Source organism: Eptatretus burgeri, unplaced genomic scaffold, assembly GCF_056783735.1.
Source record: "Eptatretus burgeri isolate ZD-2024b unplaced genomic scaffold, Ebu_testis_v1 Ebu_testis_scaffold_110, whole genome shotgun sequence".
Lineage (NCBI taxonomy): Eukaryota > Metazoa > Chordata > Myxini > Myxiniformes > Myxinidae > Eptatretus > Eptatretus burgeri.
In genome coordinates, this window is record NW_028222060.1 from 22,501 (window position 1) to 35,000 (window position 12,500).

Consider the following 12,500-nt stretch of genomic DNA (forward strand, 5'->3'; position numbering starts at 1 on the left):
CCTTGAAGACTCACAAATTTTGAAAAAATCAAGAAATGAGTTCTGCCTTGATGGTTTAAATAACTACCTTGGAGACTCAGGAAAAGGGTTCTGCCAAGATGGTTCTAAATATGGGGCCTACCTTGGAGACTCACAAATTTTGAAAAAATCAGTAAATGAGTTCTGCCTTGATGGTTTAAATAACTACCTTGGAGACTCAGGAAAAGGGTTCTGCCAAGATGGTTCTAAATATGGGGCCTACCTTGGAGACTCACAAATTTTGAAAAACTCAGTAAATGAGTTCTGCCTTGATGGTTTAAATAACTACCTTGGAGACTCAGGAAAAGGGTTCTGCCAAGATGGTTCTAAATATGGGGCCTACCTTGGAGACTCACAAATTTTGAAAAAATCAGTAAATGAGTTATCCTTAAGAGACTTTGTAAGTTGGTTTTACTTTGAATACTTGAAATGTGGGTTCTGGATTGATAACTCACAATGTGATACATATCTTGGAAACTCAACGGGAATGTGGTTATACCTTGAAGACTTGGAAAGTTGGGTTTATGTTGGACACTTAAAACTTTTTTGGGGGCTTTTATTTATTTATTTATTTATTTATTATTATTATTATTTTATTGATTTATATTTTGGAGACTTTTGGAGTTGCTATCACTCTTTGGGATCTAAACCTATTGATGTAGTTCTTTGTCGGATGGTGCTTGATGGGAGCAAGATCAAGAAAGTTCTGGGAAGAAAGTGCAGGCTTATTCCCCCTTTCTACGTCATCAAACCTGAAAGCCTTAAAAGACAGAATTGGAAGAAGAAAAAAAAACGTAAAAATATATATATATAGGTGGAAATCTCATTTTGAAAAAGACATTGTGTTGGGCGAGGATTGAGTTGGGGTTGAGATTTTGAATGTGAGGGTTGGGGTTGAGATTTTGAATGTGAGGGTTGGGACACACACACATACACATCAACAAACAAAAGTTAAGCCTTGACTATTCAGTTGAGGATTCTGTGTTTGGGGTTCACAGATCTAAGAACGTCCCCCTTGACACACATTATATACTGTTATACACCTCGGACTTGGCCCTCGAGTGTCCACAACGGTGTATAGTAGGAGGGAGTGAAGCGCCAACCTATTGCTCCCATTGCACACACACACACACACAAACAAAAGTTAAGCCTTGACTATTCAGTTGAGGATTCTGTGTTTGGGGTTCACAGATGTAAGAACGTCCACCCCTTGACACACATTATATACTGTTATACACCTCGGACTTGGCCCTCGAGTGTCCACAAAGGTGTATTATCTGCTTAGTTTTGTCTTTTGTAATTCCTGTGAATAAAATGAACCTAAAATCTCTTCCCTTCCAAATCATATATTTTATAAGTCCAAGGAACTGTATCTATTACATCAACAATTTTAAAAAGTTCTTTCGTCCATCGTTCAGTAAAACCCTTTTCAAAATGAGATTTCCACCTATATATTCTTACGATATCACCAACTTTGAACTTAGGTTTTCTGACATTAATCTCTTTTTCATATTTTAATTTTGTAAATGTTTCTGATGGCTTCATATTTGTTGACGTGTGAATCGTGTCATTATACTTATCCACAATATCCTGAATAAAAGATGACCATTGTTGTGAACCGAGTTGTGTGAATTTTTTATATAGTCTCTCTTTTAAGGTACGATTAAAACGTTCAACAACAACTGCCTTCCCTTCATTAAAGGTACTGTATAATGTAATACTGTTATTTTTTAGAAAATTCATAAATGTCTTGTTATAAAACTCTCTACCCTCATCAGTCCACAATTTCTTAGGTTTTCTCTTACTTTTATTAAATATCTGTTGAAAAGCTAACATAAGAGTATTACCTGTTTTGTTTTTTAAAGGGACAACCCACGCATATCTACTCCTCAAATCAATAACGGTTAAAGCATACTTGTACCCCTTATCATTATTGAGTTCAATCAAATCAGCAGACCAGATATAATCAACTTCCTTGGAATAAACTTTCCTTCTCTGAAACTTTGTGAATATTGGTTTATGTAATTCATCAGCTAATTGCTCTTCAGTCTTAATGGCATCATTAGAGCCTATAAGTTTTTTGAATTTCCAAGTCCAAGTTTCAATTTAGCACTAATCATCTTCTTCACGATGAACCTATCAACTTTTTCTCTCAAGGTTGGATTTTGTATCAGAGACAAATTATACAACATTTCTCTATCGGCTTCATGCTTTTCTTCCAACGTTGTGGTATTCCCATAATCAATATCGTGTCTCATGCACACTTCATCAACTCTATTGATTGGTTTACTCCAGGATTTAGGATTATCTGCCTCATCTAATCTTTTATCCAAGTTTGTGCCTGGACCACAGAAAGAATACCCTGGAAGATGTAATTCCCCTGGTATTCCAGTAGTTGTAAATTTACTTCCTGATAAAAACTTTTGTATATCTCCTCCGAGTTTGTGTTTGGAGATAAATTGATTTTTTTTTGAACCACACACCGAACATATACCTTTTTGTATAACCCTGTTATTTTTACTTTTAATATATGAAATATTTTTAGTATTAGTTTTCTTTTTACATTTGAGACAATAACTCATTTATTTATGAGAAAAATTTCTGCAGAGTGCAAAAACCTTTTAGTTTCCAACATGCACATTTGAATCTTAATTTTTAAAACATAAAGAATCCTTAGAAATGCCTTCACTCTCTCCTCCATTTATTTAAGAAAAAACTTGAATTAAAATGAATAGCTTGACGATGCTAATAGTTTTGTTGAAAGTATTGCAAATAGACTTGTTAATTCTTTGTATTCCTTCCTGGTGGGTTGAGTTATTTTCTGTAATACCTCTATTCTTTTTTGAATCTCACTGGTTTCCATACTATAATATTTATTTATTCTCTCTCTTTCCTCCCTCTCCTCCCTCTCTCTCTTCTCTTTTTCCTCCTTCTCTCTATTCTCTCTTTCCTCCTTCTCTCTCTCCTCCTTCTCCTTTTCCTCCTCTTCCCTCTCTTCTTCAACTCCTTCCTCATCCCTTACTATCCTTGAATCGTTTACACCCCATAGAATATTATACATATATTCATCAGGATTTCTTGTTATTCCTGTATCCAAAATAATTTTTTTTACAACAGGAAACCAATAAAATTTCTTTTGAATTTCTAAAAGAGCCTTACCTTTTCTTAACCTTATAATTTTTTCATTATTTAACATTCTAATTAAATCTAAAGTTGTCGGTTTATCAACATCAGCATAATGCCAATCTTTTATTGAAATACCTCATTCTTATGTTGTAGAACATATTTATTAAAATACCGAATACCCTTTTCTTGAAGGTATGCTTGGACACAGAAATGATAATTTTCTTGAAGCCTTCTTGCTGTCATTTATGTATTAGAAATATATGTTAGAATAATATTATGGCACGAAACACCTCCCCATCTTCCCATAGTTAAATCATTTTGTATTTCCTTACTTATTATATATAATCCTGTTTTTTCTGTTTTCATGAGATAAACAAGGGCAAAACCATTATTATATTTACCCTTATTAAATTCTTTTATTTGTTGTTTACTAATCGTGGCTCCACAAAACTCATTCTCGATACCAAGTGGATAATATTCTTCCTTACGAGACTGATTTAATTGTTCCAGGTCTTCGAGGTTAATTTTAAATGACCAATTATACCCTAAATCATTCATATCATACCCCCATTGTTCTATTCTCATACAAACGATACGCCCTTCTTTATAAAAATTTATTTTAATTCGAACTGTGAATTCTGTATGACCTGGAGATAATATCAACACTTCTGTATCTTTAGAATACACAGCCGTTTTATTTAAGTATATATATTGTGATAAATCGCTTAATCTCACCAAGTCATTCGCGTCAGTCGGGCTTGGATAATTTTTTAATTTATAAGCATTTTTCATGTTAATATTTTTGTTTATATTATATTTATGTCGTTCAGCCTGTGCCTTTGTGTAATAATTTGATAAATCAATATCCAGTTCTTGAGATACACCAAAGATAGAACCATCTTTACCAACATAAGTCATTTATATTAGATTAAAAATAATATCATAAAATTTTTTATTTTTGTTGAGTTGAAATAACACATATAGACATAATTGACCACAACACTTGGAATTTAATTCTTGGACTTGAAATGTTTGATAAACACCATTCTGTAAGAATTTTATGACTTCAACAGGTGGTGGAAGACCAAAACTATCAAAATAATATTTGTCTTGACTATTAAAAATACAAACCCAATGAGAACCGTTCCCATCATTATCTTCTAAGTTCATAATAATATTCTTTGTATGTTTCGACACATTTGTTAATTCATCTCTCATACAAATAACCACATTATGAATTTTTAATTTCTTACAATATTTGGCAAGTTGTAAATTTGATGTTGTATTCTTTCCAAATTCTTTCAACCACTCATCAATGCTCATTTATTTATTAGAAAGATATAATCCATTACCTCTTTTCGTTAATTTTACACCTGCTTGTGCTATAGAAGAAAGCATATCTCCAACTAACAATCTCGCTTTATCAGGCAGACCTTCAAGTTTTTCAGCAAAATCTACAATTACACCACTTCCACTAATTTGTTTCTCCAACTCTTTGTTATGTCTTTCCAATTCTTTTTGAGCCTGGAGTTGAGCCTTCCTTTCGTTGGCAGTTTTGACCGCTGTTGAAATACCACCCGTCAATGCTCCAACCGCACTTAAACCAGCAAATAAAGGAATTAGAAATGGGAGAAATCCTCCACTCGTCTCTCTTATTGAATATTTTTTCAACATTGGTTTTGTCATTTTAATTTTAAGTGAGCCAGTGTCATTCAAGATTTTAACCTGTTCTCTTGTGAGCAAAACATCAATTCTTACTGCTCCTTTTCTCTGAATTGTATTAACGTTAATCGTACAAGGCTTTTGATTTTGAACACAAGATGATAGTTTATGAAGATTGATTTGATTAACATATACCCCAGTTGGTACTTTGCCACTCATTTATTTAACAAAAAAATTATGTGAGACTAATCATCTCACCATTATCTGTATTAATCTGCAATTCTGTTTCTTCCAAAAGCAAACAATATGTATCAACTTCTTCAGTCTCTCCTCTTTCAATGTATAGGGAAGTATCCACTCGATTAGACTTTATAGTTTCTTTTTGAGCGCTCAGGTCAAACGTATAGATTGTATACAAACTTTTAAATGCTGTCATATCCAAAATAGGTTCTTTATTTCCATTACTTTCACACACCTTTTGGTAAGACTTGTATGCTTCAGCAAAATCATTTTTTTCCCAATTAATTTCCAATCTATCTCGTGGATAAAATGTTGCATCTAGAGAAACGCGAAGTTGTTTCACCTTAGCATTATCACTCAATGCATTATTCTTATCAGTCGCAGTATCACCATCTGGCTTTTTAAAAATCATCCACAGATATCGTGGCTTTCCTTCCAGAACACCCAAATTCCACGTGTAAGTAGTTTGATTGAGTTTAACGTGTTGACATCTTCTTTTGAGGTATGATACACTGAGTGGTTTCTTTGAGTTAAGTCTTCGATTCAACATCTCTTCTGTTTTAAGATTAGGAGTATATTCACTGATATACCAACTCATCTCCTCAATTACAAATTTATTCTGATCACCAAAAGCATTACCAACACCAAAAAGCAATCTATTTTCATTATCATTCCTTTGTAGTTGAAATCTAATTTTAAGACCATACAGAACTTTATCATAATCACAAAATCCAAATATACCTTTAAGAGGAACTGCCACAGTAAAACTATTTTCTGCTTTTGTATCATCATTATACATTCCTTTCCTTTGAATATATCCAGGGTCTGTGTTTGTTCCCGTTGACATATCAGGAATAAAACCTTCGACAGACCCCTTTCCCATTCTATCACTGAATGTATAGAGTGTAAATTTCATCATTTCAGATACAGCAGAGACATAATCAACCGCTTCAACTTCTTGTGTTCCAATATACAATCGCACACTATCAAACATTTTCCAGAAGAAATCATTTACAAGTGTAGCGTTTGTGTTATTCCCAGCCTTAGTGAATTTAAATTTACACAACAAGAAACTTTCGGAGAGATTCAAATAGGTTTGTTGATTATTTATTTCAAAACTTTTTGTACCATTTGTATTCCAGTCTGTTCCAGTTATTGCATTTACCTTGAAGTAATCTTCTTTTTTAGTGGAGTTTGAGATAATAATAGTATCATCCAAATCATAGATACTATCAATTGCTTCCATACTTGTATTTATTTAGGAAAAAAGATGTTAAAACTTTTGAAACCCTGATCCAAGTATTTGAATTATTTTCTGTCGTTCTTGGGGGGACAACTGAGTTTTACCTTTCTTAATTTCTTTTATTGCTTGTAATTTATGAGATTCTTTCTGAGCATCTTTTATACTCTTTACAGCACCTGCTACATTTCCCACAGCAGAAGCAGTTGAACCAATTAGGTCTTTATGTTTAAGAATAGTTGAACCAATACCCATGAGAGTATCAATTATCCCATCTCCTCTAAATTGATGTCCAACACCCCTTTGTCTCTTAGGTTTATAGTATCCTCTACCAAGATACATACCTTCACCCTTGTAGTACGGGGAAAGGAACATCCCATCCCCTGTAATTATTTTATATTTTCCCAACTCGTGCTTCCTCACAATAACCATCGTATTTATTTATTGAAAAACTTCACGTAGGTGAATTCTGATGGATATAACTTCTCCATTAAAAGAAATCACACGATTATCTTGGTCGGTTATCCTAAAATTTACTTTGTGTATGGTTTTTCCTGACACAGGTAGATAAACCAAATTTTTAGGCTCCATATTGAATTTATAACCAATTGGGGTTGAGTATGCGCTGAATGAAAATATTGTATTTGTTTTTAATCCATCATTATAAGCACCATCAATCAAATCACAGTGAATTAACACCGAATTTATTCCTGAGGATATTTGAATGACATTATCACTGTAAAACGTCCCATTAGTTTCAATCTTTTTTGAGGAGAAACCTAATAACTCTCTAAATGAATTATCAATTGTGAAATCAACCTTGTAGTTATTTTTAACTTTAATCGTTGATTTTGAAGTATGTTTTTGAATGTTTATAACAATATTTTTTGGTTCATCACCCTGTTCTTTCATAAGACGAGCAATTTCGGAAGATATTTGAGAAATCTCGTATGCTCCGGGTGAGACTGTTATCGTTTTGTATCCACTTCCCGGATTATAACTAAACTTGTCATTTTTCTCGGTTATATTAAATAAGGTATTATAAGTCTCCATGGACAATAAAGATGCCTCATATTCTTTTGTTGTGTCAAGTTGTAGTGGGTATGGGAATGAAGATGTGTGGTCGCTTGTTGTGAAATTAAAACTCAGGATTGTGCTTCTCATCTTATTTAATATGAGATAAAATGTCTTTATATTGAGATTTATTAATTATTTTCATGTTCATCAACTGGTCTAAAATGGCTGATGCTTCATTAAAACAATTGTTATTTCCAGCCTTCTTACTGCCGAACAACAATAACAGTCTATTAACTAATTGCGATGGGTCATTTGGAAGAAAACTAATACCTGAACCAAGGATACTTAAAGCCTGAATAATGTGTTTCTCCTTCTCATTCTTCCTACTTTTACCAGAAAGAATAACCTTATAATTTAGAGTGTTCAGCAAATCAATATATACTCTATCATCATTATTTTCCATATCCAATGGTTTATCAATATACTTTGATTCATCCCTCACAGTTGAACCTTGCCTTCCATCTTTTGTGAGAAGAAACATTAATCTCGGAGTTAGTTTAACAGGGGGTTGAGCAGAACTTAAGAACCTTAATTCATCATTAAATATCAATACCTTTTCTTGAACAAGATGAAATATTGCTGGTTGTTCTGTTGGAATGAGTCCTGCTTTGGTTTTTGAATCTGCTGAATATTCATTGTTTTGAACAGCATTCAAAATATAATCAGGGGGTTGATTAATCTCTTCCAGTTGTTGAAATAAACCTTCATCATGTTCTAATTCTCCAATATGCTCTAATTCTTCCTCCGTCATTTGACTGAAATCTTTTAACATTTGAAGCTTTCTAGGAGTATATTCTACTGTGGGAACTGTGGAAACATCTTTCATTTTTTCTTGGGAAGTTTTTAAAAGTGGTTTAAAAAATTTCTCTTGTTTTTTTTCAAATGCTTCTTCGCCCGTTAGTTTCTGTCTGCGTTTCTTCTTTATGTCTTCCTGTTGTTTTACAACTTTTGAAACCAACTCTTGATGTTCCTTAAATCTTCTTGCTCTTTCTTTTGTATCCATTTATTTATTGTAAAATATCATTTAATGAATTGTAAAGATCAACAGGGAAATTTTCCTTTTCTTCATCATTCAAGTAGATGTGTTCAAATAAATCCTTTTCTTTAAATATTTCATCAAATTCTTTATTAACATTAATGCGAGTTGTAATTTCTTCTTCACTAATCCTTGCATCTCTGCTTTTCATACGTTTGTGTTGAGTTTCTTCATCAACATCAAAACCGAATGATAAAATCTTCACTCCGCTCAGATATTTAATAATTTGTCTCGTTCCTTCTGGATTAGTTTCTAATATCCCAACACCACCAGATTTTAGTTTCTTTAACTCACTCTTACAATGTGAATATTTTGTTGTACCAAGAGAAACCTCCTCAAATATTTGTCCTTCATTCCTCAATCGCATATGTTCCTCCACTGAAATATAGTGATAATCTTCACCTTTTACTTCTCCAGGTCTTATTGCTCTAGTTGTTGTTGATACAATGCGTATCACGGGGTGTTTTTTAAGTAAATTTACAATATTCTCATTTGTACTACACAAGAACCTTGATTTATGAAAGTTTTTTCCAGAAGCAGATTTACCCACAAGATTTATAATAATAGTTGTCATTTATATATGTAATTGTTTATAAAACAAAAAATATATCCCTTAATATCTCATCTTGTTTCACAACAATATATTTATATTTTTCAGTCGTGTGCTTCATATAATCCTCAAATTTCTTTTTACTACATAATGTAGAACAATTATCTCTCCAAAAATTATTGATATCTATTGAATTTAACTTGAATAAAATAAAAGTATTAGCATTGTTTCTGATGGAACGACGAGGAAGTTGAAAGTACGATTGACTAAGATAAATACAATTACAAGAAGAATGTCTCCCTCTTGTGTAGTAGCTGTCCATTACCGTTTGGTTTCTCTCATTAACACAATCATCAAAGATAACGAGGTTCTTTTTTGATTTATCCAAATCTTGGGGAGACGGTATATCATCCGTATTATCACTAAGAATACAAGTTATAAGATTTGATTTCTTTTTACATCTCTGTGTATCATAAAATAGTTGAATTATATCTTCAATGTTATAATCATTTAGGTTTTTTTGACGTTTAAATAAACCTATTATATCTTCTTTTTGAAGACCAGCATTAAAACCTTGTGAGAGTAGTTGATACTCTGGTTGAAAACTCGACTTTGTGAAAATTATTAAATTATCATAATCTAAAAAGTTGGGAGTGAGGAGCATTTTTAAAAGTAAGCAGGTTTTTCCACATCCACTTGAACCAACTATGAGACATCTTAATGAATTTGGGAGATTTTTATGGTTGTTAAATTTTATCTTATTTTCCCAAATAGGAAAAAATCATTCATTTATATATTTGAAAAACAGGTTATTTAATTTATTATTGGCTTTTTTAGAAACTCTATATTTTATCCTAAGTTCAGGTTTAATTTCAAGATAATCCATTATTTTATTTATACAATATCTTGTGTTGATATTTCCCTGAAAATTACATCCATGAATAATATACAACAACAATCCTTTGAACATTTCTCTTATACGTTCAGTTTCTTCCCTTGTAAGGAAAGGTGTGTTATCATCCTCATACTTTACATTCATTTCTCTAATCAATCTTGTAAAGTAATTCATTTTTGGTGTAAATCTAAAAGAATTATTTTCCTTTTTATATTTTTTATTATCATTAATTAGAAGATAATCACAGAATATACATTGTTTATAGGCTTTTGACTCTGTGTTTAATCCCCGTCTTTCACACGCAGGACAATTCTCAAATTTGTCATATGGAGAATCAGGAAAGTCTAGCATATTTATAAAGTAAAACTTTACTTAAACTGAAATTCATCTATACTTTCAGTTGTATATTACCATCGATATCGATATACTTTTTTTCATTATCAGATTCAACGACAACATTTTTTATATTAAAGGTAATTTTAAAATTATCGTTAACTACTATTGAACGAAATGTCATTTCACCTGATATATTAACATCCTTTATTTCATCAAGATTTACATCTTTAAGGTTGTTGAAAAAAATACAAATTTCTCCTTGCATATTACAGATGGTCTTATCTTTTCTTTCTAAAGCTTCATCCATAAGGTTTTTGTTCTTTGATACTTTTTCTTGTTTCATTGCTTTTTCTAGTTTTGAATATATTACTAGAAGGAGAGGAGAAACTTTTGTTAGAGATACTTTAATTGATGTTCTACCAGGTATACTAAAAGCCCTTCCACTGAAGGAAATTGAAGAACTCATATTATTTACCATAATAGTTTTTATCCAATAGTTGTTATATTTATCTTTGTTCAATTTTACATCCTTGACGTATTTCTCAGTATCTTTAACAGATGAAGAGATTGATTGAAACTTGTCTTTTGTGTCTTGAAAGATTGTATTTATTAAGTGAAAAAGTTGGAGGATAAAATGTTTTTAAGCACAGATTCACCTATAAATTAAACAAAATTTTCATCAAGAAAATTTTAGTTTAAGCAAAGTTTTATTCTATAAATATGGTGAATACAACGTACTGCGATGTTTGTAATCACGAATATAAACATTATAGAAAACACCTCCGAACCAACAAACACACATTTAATCTATTTCATCAAATATCTCCTCTTGAGTTGGAAAGAAAACATTGTGATATCTGTTCAAAGGATGTTTTGAAGAGTAGTTATAATCAACATCTTCAATCACAAAAACACAAGAAAAATGAGTTTAAAGTAAAGGGAGACTATTATATTAAAAACACTGATGAGGCATTTAAAGGGCATATAAAAATAAGGATTTTTCAATTTGGAGAACCCGGTCCATCATCAATAGCTGAATCAATTGAAATAGTGAAACCCGATGTTGAAAAATTTATTAAAAAGACATTAAAAGAAATAAAAACTTTAAAGTTTTATATGGGAGTGAAAATGAATATGAAAAGACAAGATGAAGAACAAACTCCTTATATGCGAACAGATCTTCATTTTATAACATCATTTCAAGATTTTTTGAATAGTGGGGTTTATGAAGAACTATCAAGACAAGAGGAGGATGTTGATAATACAGTGGTAGGAAGTGGATTCAATATTTAAAAAATCATCTTTTTAGATATACACATTCTAAAATCAAACCCTCTTAAAGCTTCTTCTTATATTGAATTACCAAAAGAAATAAAACTAAAGAAGGCAGTTGTTAATATTAAGAACAATGATAATAAATGTTTTCTCTGGTCTGTTCTTGCTCACTTACATCCATCAAAATGTAATTCAGAAAGAGTAAAACAATATATGAAATATGAGAATACCTTGGACATTAAAGATTTTAAATTCCCAATGCCATTAACAGATATTCCTAAATTTGAGAAAAAGAATAATCTTTCTATTAATGTATATGGATTAACGGATACAAACAAAGTTCAAATATTAAAAATTTCAAACAACTATAAAAATGAAGAAACACACATTGACCTTTTATATTTTAGTGTTGGAAAGAATTCACATTACACATACATCAATAATTTATCAAGATTAATCTCTTCTCAGGTATTCAGAACAGCAAACAAAATATATCCTTGTAAGCGATGTCTTAATTCATTTCATAGAAAAGAACGATTAGAACAACATTCAAAATATTGTAGTAATCATAAATCAGCTGTAATTACAATGCCTAAACCTGGTGAAAAGATTTATTTTGAAGATTATAATAAATCTATCATGCACCCATTTGTGATATACGCTGATTTTGAATGTATCCTTAAAAAGATAAATACTGCTTCTCCTAATCCAAAAGAACCAGATACAAATAAATATCAAAAACATATTCCTTGTGGTTTCTGTTATTATATCAAATCATCTGTTGGAGAAAAGTATAACAAACTTGAACATTATCGTGGAAAAAATGCTTCACAAGAGTTTGTAAAACGATTAGAAAAGGATTGTATAAGACTCACTAAATTAATGAAAGAAACAAATGAACCGATGAAATTAACCAAAGAAGAAAAATTAGAATTTAGAATGAACAATATCTGCCATATTTGTGAGGGGGAAATTAAGGAGTCTAAAGTTAGAGACCATTGTCATCTTACTGGTAAATATAGAGGTCCCGCTCATTCCTGTTGTA

The 12,500-nt window shown here is 31.4% G+C and overlaps 1 protein-coding gene across 1 annotated transcript in view; it reads left to right on the forward strand.

Moving 5' to 3' along the window:
* LOC147007557 (uncharacterized) overlaps nt 1-12,500 on the forward strand; it is a 16,650-nt gene that overhangs the window by 1,168 nt on the left and 2,982 nt on the right. The window contains exon 2 of the mRNA XM_085866893.1: nt 1-641. This exon is cut by the window's left edge and continues 257 nt beyond it. Coding sequence (XP_085723019.1) covers nt 1-641 — 641 coding nt within the window. The remainder of the gene's footprint in view (nt 642-12,500) is intronic.